Raw genomic sequence first — 19,606 nt, forward strand, 5'->3', positions numbered from 1 at the left:
AGCTGGGAACAATAATAGAAGATGCTGCCCTCTCATCAGGGGAGGCCCACAAATTCAGGGCTCCAGAGAATTGTTCTTTGGTAGACCCTTCCAGTGCTCCTGAAGGAGTGCCCAGTTGCTTGTCTCTGGAGGCAGTCGGTGGTCGATTTTCTCTGTTCCATGAAACCTGGCAAAAGATAAACAACAAATGGGTGCAGGACATAATATCCAAAGAATACATCATTCCTTTCTCCTTCCTCACTCCCGTAAACAAGTCAATTCCAGATGTTCCTCCCAGTCAAAGGAACAAACAACATTAGAAATCCAAAAGTTGCTAAGAAAAAGAGTCATCCAAGAAGTCCCCGCAGACCAGAGAGTATCCGGAACTTACTCAAGATTCTTTTTACTTCCAAAGAAAACAGGGGACTGGAGACCCATTTTGGACCTCAGAATCTAAACAAGTCTGTGAAAAAGGCCAAGTTTCAGATGGTGACACTGCAGTCGGTACTTCCAGTCCTGGAAAAATACAATTGGATGTGCTCTATAGATTTCAGGATGCGTGCTACCACATTCTAATGGAAAGGAGATCCAGAAGGTTCTTGTGCTTCTGGCTAGGAGCCAGTCACTTCCAGTTTCGAGCTCTGCCCTTTGGTCTCACTACAGCCCCCAGAGTGTTCACCGAGTATATGGCAGTAGTGGTGGCTCACCTGAGACGCAGAGGATTCTGCTTGTTTCCATATCTGGATGACGGTCTCATAACTGCCCTGACCAGACATCTTCTGCTACAAACCAGGGACTACACTCTACAGCTCTGTTCCTCCCTAGGGATTACCATAAATTATGAAAAATATGCTCTAGGGCCATGTCAGTCTGTGGTCTTAGTAGAAGCAGAAATAGACACAACAACTATGATAGCGAAACTTCCACAAGACAGAGTACACAGCCTTCGATACTGTGTAATAATGCGGATTAGGAAGAAACGGGCTTCTGCCAAACTAGATGTCCTTCAAGGATGCATCTGCAGTCCTTACAAATGGGTTGTCCTGTCGTCAGACAGCCCTTCGGTCGGCCGGATCCCAAAGTCTGGGTCTGGCTTCGGCTGATGTCGCACTTCACCCGACGTCATAGCTGCAGTTCTTCGGGTATAAAGGCATCAGCCGACGCCATTTTCCTCGGTCTTTCTTGCCGCGTGGCGCCCGAAGCAGAAGCTGTTCGCAAGTGCCGGTCAGTCAGAACCAGAGATTACTACTACCGAAGACTTCTAAAAAGCTAAGTACCCCGTTGGGGACTCCTTCTTGCCTCAGCCGATGTCAGAAAAAGTGAATAACTGTTTAACTTGTGGGAAACAAATACCTCATAAAGATTTCCACTCTTACTGCTTACCTTGCTTAGGCCCAGACCATGACGTAGCAGCTTGTTTAGCCTGTGCTTCTTTCAACCGACGGACGCTTAGACGTCGGTCTGAATTTGCTGAAGAGTTTTTCGGCTCCGCTTTTGCTTACATTATGCCGTCGGATACTCCGACTACGCAAATTTCTAAAAAGCGCAAGGAAAAGGACCGACACTCGCGGTCCGCGGTTTCGGCCGAAACCACGGTTAAGACAACCGCGAGTGTCTCGGTTTCGGCTGAAACCGAGTCCACGGTTCTTCCTTCGGCCGAAATCTTACCTCCTACCGAGGCCTCATCCGGCTTGGCTGAATCTGCTACTGAAATCCCACCCGCTCTTGCAGGTTCACAGGATTTATCTGATACTATCCCTTTGGATATTTCTACCCCTGCACGTGGAACTGCTAGGCCACCTGCATCCATGTCGATTAAGGCCTTTGCCAGGGCTAAAGCAGCAAAAACTACCAAAACTGTGCCTGCTAAGACCCCCTCTCACAGGCCTAGCTCTAGTTCACAAATGCTTAGTCTAGCAGAGGATCTCATTTCTTTGATCCGGGGATCCCAACCACATCCAGACAGGGCCTCTCACCCACCTCCAGAGAAGAGGACTAGAGTAGAGCCCCCTGAGCCAGTTTCTTCAGATGACTCCTCTGATGAATCAGATAATTCAAACCCTCCAGAGGGCCCTTTTTCTCCTTATGAGGACTCTGATGCAGAAGAGTCCATTCCTTCTGCCTCTCCGCCTGAGGAATTTTCTTTTGGGGAAACCTTGCATGCTATGAGGGAACAATTCCAATGGCAGGGCCAGGATTTTTCAGACTCTAGGAAAAGGCTTAGAACCTTTTTGCATTTGCCACAGCATAGGCCTTTAGCCATTCCTCCAGTACTTACTGTTGTGGATGATGCATTTAATGATGCTTGTACTGCTACTGATTCTCTTCCTCCGGCCCCTGCTAAGCCCGATAGGTACTACAGGGTTCCGGACACACATTATCATTTGTATAAGGCCCCTTTTGCAGATCCCGAAACTATCTCACAGGGACCCAAGGCTGTAGCAGCTACTTCTGCCAAAAACCCCCTCCCCTCTGAAAGGGAATCTAGGGCCTTAGAGAGATGGGGTAAAAAAGTTTACACTTCTGCTACTCTTTCAGCTAGGGCCTTGAACTGTCAATTCCACATGATTCAGTATCAGGAATTTATGTTAGACCAGTTAACTAAAAAACTGTCCTCGGATGAACCATTATACAAAAAATCTGTACAGGAAATGGTACATAACATTCAGCAGGTCAGTAATCATTCATTAAAATGCGGCTATGATGCACTGGAGGCTTCCTTTAGATCAGCCATGACTGGCACAGTGATCAGAAGACATGCATGGTTAAATGAGCAGTCCTTACCAGACCATGTTAAATCAAAGCTCCTAGATGCTCCCATGGATAAGCTCAATTTGTTTGGCTCCACTGCACAGCAGGTGCTAAAGAAGGTGGAAGAGAAAGCAAAATCTGTCCAGACAGTCAAGGATTTCTTGCAGGTCCAGCCACCAAGGTTTAGCAGGAACTGGCCTTCCAAGAACTGGTCCTTTCCAGACACCTCCAGAGCTCCGAGAGGCAGGAATAGGTGCTCAAGAGGCAGGGGTCAATCCAGAGGTGCCTACAGGGGACGTCAGTGGCAGGCTAACAACCAGCGAGGTGCAGCCACAGATCCAGCCACCACCACTTCCACAGGACAATCACAGTGACTTGGCTCTGGCACCGCCTACCAGGGAACAACTAGAAGCACCCTTAGGCGGGAAACTAGCCTTATTTTCAGTAAACTGGCATTACATCACAGGAGACAAATGGATTTTACAGACAATAGACCAAGGTTACAGGTTTCACTTCCATACTCTACCAAGGAAGAGAGGAATGCCAAACCTACCTCCAAATCAGAAGACAGAAGCTCTAGAACAAATAACTCACTTACTAAGGATGAGAGCTGTAGAAAGGGTACCATCTATGGAACAAGGGCAAGGATTTTACTCCAGACTCTTCCTGGTACCAAGAAAAGAAAACCAATGGAGACCTATTCTCGAACTGTCCGCTTTAAACACATACCTCATTGTTCCAAAATTCAAAATGCTGACCCTACAGCAGCTTCTTCCCATGCTGGGCAAGGAGTCTTGGCTGGTAACTCTAGATCTCAAGGAGGCATACCTGCACGTCCCCATACGACCAAATTGCAGAAGATACCTCAGATTTCTTGCAGGATCAGAGCATTATCAATTCTCAGCATTGCCCTTTGGCTTATCTACTGCACCCAGAGTATTCAAGAAATGCCTGGCATCAGTAATTGCTCATTGCAGGCTTCAGGGAATTCAAATTTACCCTTACCTGGACGATTGCCTGTTACAAGCGGACAACAAAAACAAATTAACAAAAGATTTGGAAAAGGTCATTCATCTACTACAAGCCCTGGGATACACAGTCAATATAAAAAAGTCAAGGCTGATACCATCCCAAAGGATAACCTTCTTGGGTGCAGATCTGGACACATCAAAACAAATGGCATTCCTGACAGTAGAAAAACAGGAGCAACTCCCTCTCTACTTCATGGCATTAACAAAGCAGAACCAGCTGACAGCAAGAAAAGTCCTGCAAGCCTTGGGTTACATGGCATCCTGCATAATATTGATTCCACATGCCAGACTACATATGAGAAAGTTACAGTGGTACCTAAGGAATTTATGGTCTCAGCACAAGCACAGCCTAGAAACCCAAATTCCAATAATTCCATGCCTGAAGCAAGAATTCCAATGGTGGGCTCAGGCCTGTCAATCAAACAAAGGACTGCCCATAAGGACGGACAACACCACAGTTATGTGGTACATCAACAAACAGGGAGGCACACATTCATACCCTCTATGCCGGATGGCAATGGACCTCTGGAATGTGGCCCTGAGCTTCAACATTCAGTTACAAGCAATTTTTGTGCCAGGAAAAGAAAATATACTAGCAGACATCCTAAGCAGAACTACCACGGATGCCCACGAATGGATGCTGCATCCGGACATCTTCAAAACCATTACAGGGAAATGGGGACTACCAGAAATAGACTTATTTGCATCCCCACACAATCACCAACTGAAAAAATTCTGCACAAGGACATACCACCCACTTGCTTGGGAAGTGGACTCCCTATCTTTCAGGTGGAAAAACTTGACAGCATATGCATTCCCACCTCTTCCTTTGATGCACAAGGTGCTATTGAAGATCAAAGAAGACCGTCCAAGGATTATCCTGATAGCTCCAGACTGGCCAAGGCAACACTGGTACCCATTACTGAGGAGTATGTCTCGGGAACAAATATGGCCTCTGCCCCTAGTTCCCTTGCTGTTAACACAGAACAACTTCAAAACCCTGCATCCAAACCTGAAAACACTGCAGCTGGCTGCCTGGAACATTGCATAAGACCAAATAACCCAGATTTATCTCAAAGGGTTAAAGACATTATCTTGGAGGCTCGCAGACCCTCAACAAGAAAAAATTATTCAGCAAAATAGAAAATATATCTCATTTGGAGTACTGCAAAAGGAGAGAATGTGTCACTGGTAAACATAGCTAACATCCTGGAATACTTGGCAGAGCTCTTCCACAATGGCCTGTCCTATTCTTCCAATAAGATTCATGCATCAGCTATTTCAGCAGAATACAACTTGGATCCTCCAGTCTTCTCACATCCTCTGCTCAGGCAGTTTCTGAGAGGAATTAAAAATGTAAAACCACCTAGGAAGCCACCATTGCCAGCATGGGACTTGAACTTTGTGCTAGAAAAATTGACACTCCCTCCTTTCGAGCCAGCAGCAACAGCAGAATTACAGTACTTATCATGGAAAACTGCTTTCCTGCTTGCAATCACTTCAGCAAGAAGGGTATCTGAACTACAGGCATTAATGGCAGTACAGCCCTTCCTGATCTTCCATCAAGATAGAGTGTCCATGAGAACTAATCCTACTTTTATGCCAAAGGTGGTCTCCAGGGTATCTTTAAATCAAGCTATCCACCTGCCTACATTCTTCCCCAACCCACAGAACAGGGAGAAAGACTGTTGCATACCTTGGATGTACATAGACAATTACGTTACTACCTGGACAGGACCAAGAGCAATAGAAAAACTGACCAGCTACTGGTAGCATATGCAACATGAATGGAAGGAAAAGCAATTTCAAAACAGACAATCTCTAAGTGGATAGGAAATTGCATTAGATTTTGTTACTCCTACCATGGGAAGAAAACTCCAGAAAACATCAGGCCTCACTCTACAAGGGCTACAGCCACGACCACAGCTTTTTTACGAGGAGTGGCTACCAAAGACATTTTAGAGGCTGCTACTTGGAGCTCCGTGCATACATTTGCCAAGCATTATAATTTACCCTTATACTCCAGATCCCGAGCAGGTTTTGCCACTGCTGTTTTGCAAGGGATCTTAACTACACCATAATCTTTTTTCTCCTCCTCCCCCAGTTTGGCTATGGTATTCTACCCATTTGTAAGGACTGCAGATGCATCCTTGAAGGACATAGTACAGTTTTGTACCTACCATAAATGTAGATGTCCGATAGGCATGCATCTGCAGTCAGGATTACCCACCCTCCTTCCTCTCTGTGGTACTCCTAGGGTATTTGCCCATCTTGTAGCTAGCTGGGGGAATCTATTATGGTGTATTTGTTTGTATATATGTACATACATGCTTATTTTTTGTTTGCTCTCTACTGTTTGGAACCATTTGCATTTATCCAAATTTAGCCTTCCTAGAGGGCACCTGGCATCTGGGGCAAGAAACACTGAGGAAAATGGCGTCGGCTGATGCCTTTATACCCGAAGAACTGCAGCTATGACGTCGGGTGAAGTGCGACATCAGCCGAGGCCAGACCCAGACTTTGGAATCCGGCCGACCGAAGGGCTGCCTGACGACAGGACAACCCATTTGTAAGGACTGCAGATGCATGCCTATCGGACATCTACATTTATGGTAGGTACAAAACTGTACTTTCTCCAAGTACTGGGAAAAATGGCAGCTTCAGTTGTTCTAATTCCTCTAGCTCGGCACCACATGAGAGAATCCTACAATGATTACTTTCGACACAGTGGTCAATTCTAGATCCTCCAGTGATGCACAGAATCATGATAACCGAGTTATGCAAAAAGGATCTACAGTGGTGGATCCAATCCCCTCTGATTTCTCAGGGCCGTCACTTTATTCCCCCTCAACCGCAAGCCACAGTGACCATGGACGCTTCCCAGATGGGGAGGGGTGGGTATTATCTGGGGAAGACAGTCCAAGGCATCTGGCAGGAACACGAGGCTGACTTGCACAAAAACATCCTAGAGATGAGGGCGGTGCTTTTTGCTTTGCAAGCATTTCAAGACACTCTTCTTCTCTAGGAACCATAGCAATCCAGTCGGACAACATGTCCATAGTCTGGTACATAAACAAGGGAGGGACCAGATCTTGCCCCCTTTGTCGAGAAGTTCTGAGGGTCTAGCAATGGGCAACGGCTTTCTACCATTTTCTGATAGCGATGCACATCCTGGGGAAATCCAACGTGATTGCAGACAAATTGAGCAGGGCCATACTATGGCCACATGAATGGTCCCTCAGTTAAAAGATTACAGAAGAGATCTTCCAGAAATGGGGCCAGTCTTGCTGCAATCTCTTTGCATCACCCATCAGTGCCAAATGCAGCAACTATTTTGCCCTGGTCCCTCCCACAGAGGAGTCATCAAGGGATGCACTTGTTCACGATTGGTCTCTGGGACTTCTTTATTTCTTTCCTCCTATCCCCCTAATTTCCAAGTTTGTGCAGAAAGCAAATTTGTTGGAGACAACAATAATTCTAATTGGCCTTGCCAAATCTGTTTCCCCTTTCTTCAGCCTCTTCTTTGGGATAAACCATGGAATCTGGACCCTGATACAGACCTTCTGACTCACCCATCAGGGATGGTTCACCCCAACCTGGACAATCTCAAACTAAAAGCTTGGCTGCTGCAGTTCCCCTGATTGCCAGGTATGTACTCCTTTCCTCTTCAGTCAAACATATTTTGCTGTCTTCCCATAAAACGTCTACACAGAAACTGTACAGGAGCAAATGGAAAAGATTTGTTACATGGGCCAACAATAATCAGTTAGACCCCTTTACTGCGCCCATACAGTCTATTCTAGAATTTTTGGCAGAACTTTTCAGTGAACTGCTGCAGCCCCTATTGAGGTCTAGTTGGCAGCACTTTCCAATTTTCATATAGGAGAAAATGGTTGTGGGATCATGTCACACAGACTCTGTAAAGCCTTCTTGAAAAGAACTACTATGTAAAGACCACCATATAAACATTCATCGCCCCCCGGGATCTTCATTTCATTTCATCTGACATCACCTGTCCCCACTTTGAACTGTCAGCAACATGTGAATTGAAATACCTCTCCTGGAAAACACACTTTTTAATGGCTATTACTTAAGCCAGAAGAATTTCTGAATTGCAGACCTTATCTGTCAAGCCCTCATACCTAATTATTCATATCCCTCTTTTCTACCAAAGGTTGTGTTGGAAAGTAACCTCAACCAATCTATAGAGTTGCCAGTTTTCCTCCCTAGCTTCCAAAATAAAGGAGAATATTTACTGCATCTCCTAGATGTTCACAGACAGTTATTTTTTATAATTGCATAAGACCTCTGAGTTCAGAAAATCAGATCAGCTCTTCATCTCTTATTCTGATCTAAAAAAAAGGTCAACCAGTCCCAAAGGTTACTTTATAAAAATGGCTTACATTATGTATATCTTACATTTATGATTAAAAAAATAGACCCCTTCCAACTACTATTAAAGCTCACTCCGCTACGTCTGTAACCATGTCCGCAGCCTTTAAAGCTAGATTACCATTGGATAACATTTGTGCTGCAGCAACGTGGGCAAAACCTCATACTTTTATTACTCATTACAAAGTAGATTTGGCCTTGAGGAGTACACCCTCTTTTGGTTCTGTGGTTCTAAGGAATATTCTCCCATGAGTCACCTGAGTCAGGTTGCTTGGGACCCAGTCCCATCAGTGAGAATAAAGGCGAGCTTGACAACATCACATAAAGAAGTTATGTACTTACCATAACATTCCATGTGTGTTGTCCATCTCGCCCTTTATTCTCACAACCCTCCCTGCATAACCCCCTGCCTATACTCCTGGGAGACCGAGTAGCACAAATTCAATACTAAAGAGCCATATAGCCTCAGAACTCATTGTTTTCTAAATTGTTTTAGAGATATAAAAGTGTATACATATTACATATACATGTGTGCATATATATATATATATATATATATATATATATATATATATATGTGTGTGTGTGTATAGATATATAGAGAGATATATGTGTGTGTGTGTGTATATATATATATATATATATATATATATATATATATATATATATATATATGTATGTATTTTCCTGTAATGCTGGGGGCAAACAAGGTCTGAGGAAGCTGGGGGATGCATTATGGGTAACGAAATGAGCCCACGAGCTTGGAAAATGGCTGAGAAGGATCTGATGGATCGGCTCCAACCCCCACATCAGTGAGAATAAAGGGCGAGATGGCAACACACACGGAACGTTATGGTAAGTACATAAATTATTTTTTTCATTTTATCCCTCTCATTAGGCTGTCCCTTCTGAACATTTTCCATATTCCCTAATAACTCTAAGAATACCCATTCCTGAAATTTCCCTCTAACAAATAAATGAGAAAACACCACTGTCATTTATACTCGATTTTTCTGCATCTTTGTTTGCTTTTATTTTTGCATGATCGAAAATAGTTATTGGGTGTGTGCCAAAGCTTTCACTTAAGGTACACATGCTTCTGTGAGATATAATTTCTATCCATTCTAACCCATTCCTGTACTTTAGGGAATTATTTGTAGTAAGGTATTCTTTCTTTATCCCTGGTATTTCCACCTTGAACTAGCACCAGTTTTCTCATTTTGATCTGTAACTGCAAGTCTCAACTGGGTGGCTTTAACACTCAAATCTTGCTTTCCTATTCCCATGAGTACCAGAGAAGGATCAGCTCATCCCATGTGACCCTTGCCCTCTTCACTTCCCATCAAATCTCCAGTTCTTTAATATTTTCCATTTGTCAGTTTCATTTATAACATTTTTATGCATTATATTGTGCCAGTGTTATTTTTTTTGCGTTCTTTTTATGAATAACAGGTTTTATTTTTATGTAGATGTTTTGCCAATGGACAGTCCAGTTTATATGTATTAAAATAAAAGCATGATATTTGATAAACACAATAATGTGTTTATTTCTTTTGCAGTCCAAATTCTCTCCACAAGGTGGCATCATATCTCTGTCTTTTACCAGCACTGCCTGAAAATGTTGACACTACGTATGAGAAGGAGTTTCTACTAGAATTGCTGGTAAGTGCAGCTGCTGCTGGCAGGTTGTTAGTTGTGCCATAGAACAGAATTGAAAGTCATGTCTGAACCAAATGTAGACTTGCAGCAGTAAATAATATGGTAGAAAGAAAGGGGGAGAGGCGACATACATTTTTAGTTACATACTTTAAACAAGTCAGTTCCACTGCATCAGCAATAACGGTGGTGGAACTGTAAACATATGTCCTTTTTTTAGCTTTCTTCCTGCAGTAGTCTCAATCCAAGTACCAGGTATTTTGCCTGAGATTTTAGAGATTTTGGTGCAGCGATAGCGTTATCGCCTCACAGCAAGAGGTTCTCCCATTCAATTCTCGACTGGAGCGCCTTCTGTGTGGAGTATGCATATCCTTCCCGCGGTCGAGTGGCTTTCGAAAGACATGCATAAATGGGCGTGCCTTCGTTGAAGGTTGGGCGTCGAGCTGGCACCTCGGCATCGTAAAAATCTACTGCCAATTATTAGCGGACCAGAGTTCCGCTCTGGCGACCCCTAACCGGGAAAAAACGAAAGAACAACAACAACAACTTCTTGGAACACTTTTGTGAGAGATGGCTTGGTTTTTCTCCTAGAGAACTCCTGCCTCTGTACAACATTCTGTAGCTCTGATATTATGGAGTGTGCTTGTGCCTTCTCCAGCACTTGCCATGACATCATGTTGGGTGAACACGTTGCTTTTGTGAATTAACTATAAGTAATGTAGAAAGTTCATCGCTGTGACTTCAAAGCCCCCTGTTTCCTTATTTAGTCAGTTTTTGTCTTAGTTCAAGCATTGATTTGAACTGAGCTTTAGTCTTTTTTCATCTCTGCATCCTACTTAGAAGATACTGTATGATAAAAACATTGTACCCGCTGAGTACTGCTCTGGAGAATTTATGTGGCTGTGAACTATGGCCTCTTTGTTTCAGTTGGTTTGATGTTCTATGGATTGGTAAGGAAAATGTATGCTCTCAACAGTACCTGATAAAGATGCTGTTCTTTGTGTTTCACTGTTGCAGTCATCACATTTGGGTTATCTGCTTGCAGTAGGCCTCAGTCGGCCTGATTATCAAAGTCTTGGGTCCTGCGTCGGTTGCTGTTTCATCTTCCATGACGTCAGGTAGTCAGGGGTATAAAGCATGCAACTGATGCCATTACATCAGTCTTTCTTGTCGTGCGGAGCCCGAAGCAGAAGCAGTTTACAAGTTCCGGTTGGCCGACTCCTGAAATTTTCATTTTTGAGTTTCAGAACTGAAGTCTTCAACTAAAGCTAAGTACCCCATTGGAGAAACTTTTTCTTGCTCTAAACCGATGTCAGTAAAAGCCAATAATTGTATTTCTTGTGGAAAGCAAATACCTCATAAAGATTTTCATTCATACTGTATTTCTTGCCTAGGCCCTGACCACGTCGTACCTCTCGTCGGTTTTGTGCCGTATTTAAACAACGAACTGTTCGTTGTCGGTATATTTATGCTTCTAAATATTTTGGTACTCGGTTCAATTACCCAGATATGGCTTCGGTAAGCCACCAGACTACTGACATTCCGAAAAAACGCAAAGATAAAGACAGAGACAAGCCGCATAGGTCCAAAGCTGTCGACGACGCTTCTCCTAAGCCAGTCGCCAGTTCGTCGGTACTCAGTGAGGCACTTTCACAGCCCCTGATACCTGCTACTTCAGATTCGCAGGCCTCTACTGAGACCCATTCCGAATCCGGTATGCTGCGAGATGATTCAACTGTGGAACCTGCAGATGTCTCTACCTTGGATGGGTATGGAGCCGCTGTGCAGGCACTGGCTTCTGAGGGTGTATTCAGGCCTACTAACTTGCATATTAAACCAACGCCATCTTCTTCTTCAAGGCCTAAAACTCGATCCATACCTAGAAAATCGACGCCCAGACCGCATGGTCAGGCCTCTATGCCTAAAAAACAAATGATAAGAATGGCTGAAGACCTTATTTCTTTAATCAGGGGAAGCCATCCTTCCCCCTCTGAGAGACCTAGGACTGAATTTGCTTATGATTCTTCTGATCAGTATTCTGAAATTTCTGTTTCCTCTGGTGACCAGGATTTACCCTTATCTACCTATGAGGATTCTGATGCAGAGGACTCTATTCCCTCTGCTTCCCTCCAAAGGATTTCTCTTTTGGTGAAACTTTGCATACTCTTAGGGAGCATTTTCGCTGGGAAAGCCAGGATTACTCTGATTCTAAAAAGAGGCTAAGGGATTTCTTACTCCTGCCCCAACACAGGCCTTTAGCTATCCCCCCTGTACTGGACATTGTTGATGATGCCTTTTTGGAATCTAACTTGGCCCCTGACTCATTACCTCCAACTCCCAGAAAACCAGATAGATATTGCAGGGTTCCTGACCCTCACAAGTTCCTCTTTAAAAATCCTACTGCAGATCCTTAGGCCATTTCACAGGGACCCAAGGGCATTAAGGCTACTACTACCAAAAATCCTACCCCCTCTGATAGAGATTCCAGGGAGCTGGATAGATGGGGTAAGAAGGTATACACTTCTGCAACCATGGCCATTAGGGCCTTAAACTGACAGTTTCATATGTTAAAGTATCAGCAGCATATTATTGGATTGCTTAAACAGAAAATGATGTTGATTCCTGACTGTGCTGAAAATAAGGATTTACAGGATTTAATGCATTCTGCTGAACAAGTTGGAAAACATACTTTGCAATGTGGTTTTGATTCAGTAGAGGCATCTTGCAGGGCTGCTGTCACGGGGTCTGTACTTAGAAGGCATGCTTGGCTTAAGGAGCAATCTTTGCCAGATCATGTTAAAGCTAAATTGCTGGATGCTCCCTTAAACCAGGACTGCCTGTTTGGCAACAAAGCAGAAGTAGTACTTAAAAAGATGGAGGAAAAAGCTAAATCTATGCAAACTGTTAAAGATTTCCTGCAATTACAGCCTCCAAGATTTAGTAGGCATTGGCCCTCTAAGAACTGGTCCTTTCCAGCCTCTTCCAGGCCTTCTCAGTCCAAACCCAGAACCAGCAGAACACACAGGCTTCAGTCCCAAGGTACGCACAGGACTAAGCAGTAGGGAGCTCCCACTTCCAAAGCAGGGAGTAGTAAGACTCCCCCCTATGGTAAACTGTCTCAATGACTTAATTTTAAAACTTCCAAGCCCTTCTCAACTGACTGCTCCTTTAGGGGGAAAGATTGCTCTGCAGGCAAAAAACTGGGAACTCATTACCCAGGACAAATGGGTTTTAAATATAGTTTCCCAAGGATACAGATTCTACTTCCACACTTTACCAACCCCAAACGGTTGGCCAGATCTACCCCCAAATCAGTGGGCAGAGGCTAAACTGCAAGTTCTCTCTCTCTTAAGTATAAGGGTTATTCAAACTGTCTCAGAAGAGGAAAGGGAACAAGGTTTCTACCCAAGACTTTTCCTGGTGCCCAGAAAAGACAACTCCTGGCATCCTATCCTGGATCTCCCTATCCTAAACACTTTTTTGGTGATGCCAAAATTCAAGATGCTAACTCTTCACCAGTTGCTTCCAATGCTAGGCAAGGATGCCTGGTTGGCAACACTGGATGTAAAGGAAGCCTACCTGCACATCCTAATCAGGGAATCTTGTAGAAGATACTTGCGCTTCAAAGCTGGCATCATACTCTAAACAACTATTTGTTGATTCCAAAATTCAAGATGCTGATGCATCACCAGCTACTTCCTATGCTAGGCAAAGATGCATGGTTGGCAACACAAGACTTTAAAAGAAGCATACCTGCACATCCCTATCAGGGAGTCTTGCAGAAGATGCCTATGCTTCAAAGCAGGCTACATGCACTATCAGTTCTCTGCACTGCCCTTTGCCTTATCTACTGCGCCCAGGGTATTCACAAAGTGCCTAGCTCCAGTCATTGCATTTTGCAGGCAAAGAAGTATTTAGATATACCCATACCTGGACGATTGTCTAATTCAAGCTGAAAGCCAGGACATACTTTTGAACCATCTGGCGTTTGTACAAATGGTGCTAACTTGTCTGGGGTACACCATAAACAAAAATAAATCACATCTTGTACCCTGCCAACAAATTGTATTCCTGGGAGCAAGCTTGAACACAACTTCCCAGATGGCTTTCCTCATGCCAGAGAAACAAGTTCATTTGACAGCTTACTTCAAACTAATGGCCACAAAGACCCTGCTATCTGCAAGACAAATATTGCAAGCCCTGGGGTTCATGGCCTCTTGCATTCTTCTAATTCCATATGCAAGACTGCATATGAGGAAACTACAATGGTATCTAAAATGCCTATGGTGTCAACATTCTCAGGATCTAGAAGCAATGATTCCTATCATACCTTGCCTACAGATAGAGTTCCTTTGGTGGGCTGAGGCCTACCACCAAAACAAGGGACTGGAATTTACTCTACGCCCTGCCGCCCAAACCCTAACAACAGACGCATCAGACTATGCATGGGGGGCTCACTTGGCAGGGAAGTGCATTCAGGGCAAATGGAACCCAAGTCAAATGCACCTGCGTATCAATCAAAAAGAAATATTATCTGTACAGAATGCTCTGACAGCCTTCAAGGACCACATTCTTCCAGGATAATTAATGGTAAAGATGGACAAACACCACTGTTATGTGGTACATAAACAAGCATGGGGTAACCCACTCATGCCCTCTCTGCAGACTAGCCATGGCTCTGTGGAATACAGCGTTGAGCTACCAAGTGCACCTACAGGCTCAGTTCCTGCCAGGGAAGCTAAATTCACTGGCAGATGAACTAAGCAGAAATCTCATGGACCTACACGAGTGAAAACTGGAACCAAAGACATTCAACATGTTGATAAACAAATGGGGGAGCCCAAAGATAGACCTGTTTGCCTCCCCCAGAGCTAACAATCGGACAAATTCTGCACAAGGACTCCCCACAAACAAGCTTGGAAAGTGGATGCCCTGTCCTTCACCTGGAAAAACTATCAATTTATGCCTTTCCTCCTCTGCCTCTCCTCTCTAAGGTACTACTAAAGATCAAACAGGACAAACCAAGGATGGTAGTGATTGCACCAGACTGGCCACACCAACACTGGTACCCCCTCTTGTGCAGTGTGTCACTGCTGGCACCATGGCACCTGCCTCAGACCCCTTACCTTGCTGTCCCACCAGGAGGGCCAGATTCTGTACCCTCAGCTTCAAATCCTGAACCTGGCAGCCTGGCTAATTACCTGATCTCTCTCCATTACCATCCCTCAGTAAACAAGTGTTGGATATCATTCTGGAGGCAAAGAGCTTATGCTGAAAAATGGAAAAGATTCTGTTCCTGGAACCAAACTCAGGGGATGGGTACAGCAGTGCCCAGTTTACCTCAGATTCTTCAATACTTAACTGAGATGCTTCACAAGGGCCTTTCCTTTTCCTCCATCAAAATTCATGCCTCAGCCATTTCAGCTCATTACAACACAGAACCTCTCCTCTTCTCTCATCCACTGCTCAAGCAGTTCCTCAGAGGGGCCAAAAAATTAAGACCACCTAGGAGAGCCCCAACTCGAGCCTGGGACCTTAACTTTGTATTGGAAAAACTCACTCTACCTCCTTTTGAGCCAGCTGCAAGTGCAGAGTTGAAATTCCTTTCTTGGAAAACAACCTTCCTTTTAGCAATCACTTCAGCAAGACGGGTATCTGAATTACAGGCCCTTATGGCAGTGGAGCCTTTCATCATCTTTCATGCGGACAGGGTGTCCCTCAGGGCCAATCCCTCTTTCATGCCCAAGGTAGTATCCAATGTGGCTCAGAATCAGTCCATTCTTTTGCCAACCTTCTTTTCTAATCCACAGAACAAAGGGGAACGAATTCTGCACTCCTCAAATGTGCACAGACAACTTAGATTTTACTTGGACAGGACTAAATCTCTCAGGAAATCTGAACAGCTGTTGGTGGCATTTGCTCCAGGGGCAGAGGGGAAGGCCATTTCAAAGCAAACCATTTCTAAATGGATAGGCCATTGCATTCATTTCTGCTATAAGCACAATGGAAAAACCTATCCCACAGGGGATAAGACCACATTCAACCAAGGCTGCATCTACCTCTACAGCCTTTCTCAGAGGTGTCCCTACCAGGGACATCCTAGAAGCTGCTACCTGGAGTTCTGTACATACTTTCACCAAGCATTACCATTTGCCAATTTTCTCTAAATCCAGAGCTGGCTTTGCCACTGCAGTCTTGCAGGGCCTTATAGCTGGTCCTAATGCTATCTAATTTCCTCCTCCCATCCTTAACTTTGGGAATCTAACCAAATGTGATGACTGCACCAGTGAAACACGAAGAATATAGTATAGTTGTGTACACTTACCATAAATGTAGATGTTCGAGTGTATTCACTGTTGCAGTCCTGGTTACCCTCCCTCCAGCCCCCTGACTTCTTTTGACTGTACCTCTTTTCCTTTTTACTATACTTAAAGCTTTTTTGGTGTATTTGTTTTTTTGTTGGAGGTGTAACCTTGTATATATATATATATATATATATATATATATATATATATGTTAAATTGCTTCCCATTAGGGGGTCACCTGACATCTGGGGGCAAGAAAAACTGATGTAATGGCGTTGGCTGCATGCTTTATACCCCTGACTACCTGACGTCATGGAAGATGAGACAGCACCCGACGCAGGACCTAAGACTTTGATAATCAGGCCGACTGAGGGCTACTGCAAGCAGATAACCCAAATGTGATGACTGCAACAGTGAAACACGAAGAACAGCATCTTTATCAGGTACTATTGAGCATACATTTTCCTTACCAATCCATAGAACATCAAACCAACTGAAACAAAGAGGCCATAGTTCACAGCCACATAAATTCTCCAAAGCAGTACTCAGCGGGTACTATGTTTTTATCATACATTATCTTCTAAGTAGGATGCAGAGATGAAAAAAAGACTAAAGCTCAGTTCAAATCAATGCTTGAACTAAGACAAAAACTGACTAAATAAGGAAACAGGGGGCTTTGAAGTCATAACGATGAACATTCTACATTATTTATAGTTAATTCACAAAAGCAACGTGTTCACCCAACATGATGTCATGGCAGGTGCTGGAGAAGGCACAAGCACACTCCATAATATCAGAGCTACAGAATGTTGTACAGAGGCAGGAGTTCTCTAGGAGAAAAAACAAGCCATCTCTCACAAAAGTGTTCCAAGAAGTTGTTCTTCTTCTTCTTTCGGCTTTTCCCACGCCAGAGCGGAACTCTGGTCCGCTAATGATTGGCAGCAGATTTTTACGGTGCCGAGGTGCCAGCTCGACGCCCAACCTTCAACGAAGGCACGCCCATTTATGCATGTCTTTCGAAAGCCACTCGACCGCGAGAAGGATATGCATCTATATTTATGGTAAGTGTACACAACTGTACTTTTTGAAGAAATGCTTCACCTAGACCCCCATCTCCATGATGACCTTTGGACAATGAGATCTGAACTTCATGATTGATGCTCTCTGTTATCTGTTATTTAAACTGTTTCCAAGTATTTGAAGTTCATATTTGGAAAAAGTACCACCAGACAAAAATTACAGATTAAAGAATCATTTTTTATTTTCACAAGGACAAGACATCCATCAGAATCTTTATTTTTTCAGAAATTAATGTCTGACATATCTCTTAACCGTCCAGTATTTTTTTTCCTATAGATCACATTACGGGAGATCACATTGTCTTGTACCTAAGATATTTACTGACATTTTTAGTTTTTTCTCCATAAAGATGTGCATGTGTTAAGGAAAATAAAACAGCTGTTCATCTCCTTTTTGCTGACAGAGATCGTGTTTATGTGGCAAACTAGACGCTTTCGAGTTAGCGTACTGCATCATCTTTTGCCACCAAAAGACCAACCAGCCCTTGGGGAGTGAAAGCATGACAGTTTGTTACACCGTTGGCCACCTGTAGCTCATGTCCATTGCAAACTGTTTGTTGTAGATCAGCTAATACAATTAACAAACATCTGTTATATCACATCACAATAAATTAATAAAGCCCATGAAGTGGATAGCATTTCATTTTTTCCTTTCCATCTAGGTGTCTCGTCATGAGAGGCGGATATCTCAAATTCAACAGCTTAACCAGATGCCTCTGTATCCTACTGAGAAGATAATTTGGGATGAAAACATTGTACCCACTGAGTATTACTCTGGAGAAGGTATGTGGCTGTGAACTATGATCTCTGAGGGATGTACATCGTACTTCCTAAAGTGATGGTAATAAAACATTTTCATGCTAGTGTATTTCATAAATGAAAGTACATAAATGGGATATTAATTTTATAGGTGACAGTCACATCTCTCTGGAAGTGATCTCCATTCTTGAGGCCTAGTACAGAGAAGTATGCAAGGTTTTGCCCATTATTTCTTGTATTGTGTCCTGCTGTAGCCTTAATTTCTGTTTATTTTATTTGGTGAGACTGGCTAGTCAGTGCCCAGTCAATCCCACCCAACACACTGGGCAGTTTTTTTATGACATTATTATAAATAAGCCCCAATTTTTGGAAGTATTGAAGGTAGTAGTGTTAGTCATGTGGTTGCAGGGAGGTTCAGCCTTCCTCACAGGGGATGGTAGTCCTCTCGATGTGAAATTGCTCATCAGAAACCTGCTAGACCTACCAGATGCTATTAGGTATTGGCTAAGCATTCTTTGAAGTATGGTACCATATCCCATTTCTATGTCACTTTTAAGACTGATTTTATTGGACACTAACTTTGGAATAACTTCAGTTCTGAAAACTGATATTCTCGCAATTTGTTATATCTAATTTAATAGTTGATGGCTGGAAGATTCCTTTGGGTCAGCCACTTTTGCTTATTGAGTAAAATCATAGGCAAGCGGGTAGCTATGCTGAACCTGTGAAGTTACCTTCGGCATTTCAGTTTTGCATTGTATAAACCATCATATGCTATAATGTGCATGAGTGCTAATGTAGGGACTTATTTTTCTTTTTTAGTCTGGTATATTTGTTATGGGAAGTGGTTGCTGTAACTTGTAGACCATCTTTGCTGGGTCTGCTTCTGGACTTATTCAGTTTGCTAATTTAGGTCAGCAAAGACTTGTAATTCTGCATATGTTTATTTTGCTTTGTATTGTTTGGAAAGCAACCATTGTATTTGTTTCAGGTCACACATCGCCATGTCTGTCATATCTGTGGCCTTTGGTTGAGTCTAGTATAGCTAGAGTAGGGTTATCACCTTTTCAAAAGCCCAAAGTGGGACATTTTTGGTACAAATGTCAGATTTTGCAGGCCGAAACATACCCACGGCCAGTACAAAGGACAAAACTTCACTTTTTTGCCTAACTAAAAGCTTATTCTTGTAGCATTTTAATTGCTTATTCTGTTTTGTGTAACATTTAGGTGTTTCAGATACAGAATGACTGTTTTATGCACCTATTACATAAAATATAGGAAATAATTTTGTCCTAAAATCTCAGGACATTTGCCATTTTTACAATTTTTTTGCAGGACACAACTGTCCCTGACAAAGTGGGACAGGTGGTAACCCTAAGCTAGAGTAGTTTTCCTGCAAATTTCTGCTATGCATTCATTTGCCAGCAGTTCAGTAAGTAAGTACCATCTTTTTTTTTTTTTTCTGAAAAATTTCTTTATTCGGTTTTCATATAGAAATAGTAAAATAAAATAAACTTCCATTGTACACATTATTTCAAATGGAAAAACATGCATCTACGATACATACAAATAATAACAAAAATCAGAAAACAACAACCTATATACATGGATAAATGCTATACTACACATTAATACAATCTCCCAAAAATGCTGC

The 19,606-nt window shown here is 43.1% G+C and overlaps 1 protein-coding gene across 3 annotated transcripts in view; it reads left to right on the top strand.

Moving 5' to 3' along the window:
- Positions 1-19,606, top strand: part of AQR (aquarius intron-binding spliceosomal factor) — a 2,539,865-nt gene that overhangs the window by 857,831 nt on the left and 1,662,428 nt on the right. For all 3 annotated transcript variants that reach the window (XM_044073871.1, XM_044073874.1, XM_044073872.1), the window contains 2 exons: positions 9,713-9,815; positions 17,856-17,976. In XM_044073871.1, the coding sequence (XP_043929806.1) occupies positions 9,713-9,815; positions 17,856-17,976 (224 nt within the window). The remainder of the gene's footprint in view (positions 1-9,712; positions 9,816-17,855; positions 17,977-19,606) is intronic.

Source organism: Protopterus annectens, chromosome 6.part0, assembly GCF_019279795.1.
Source record: "Protopterus annectens isolate FY-2018-M chromosome 6.part0, PAN1.0, whole genome shotgun sequence".
Classification (NCBI taxonomy): domain Eukaryota; kingdom Metazoa; phylum Chordata; order Ceratodontiformes; family Protopteridae; genus Protopterus; species Protopterus annectens.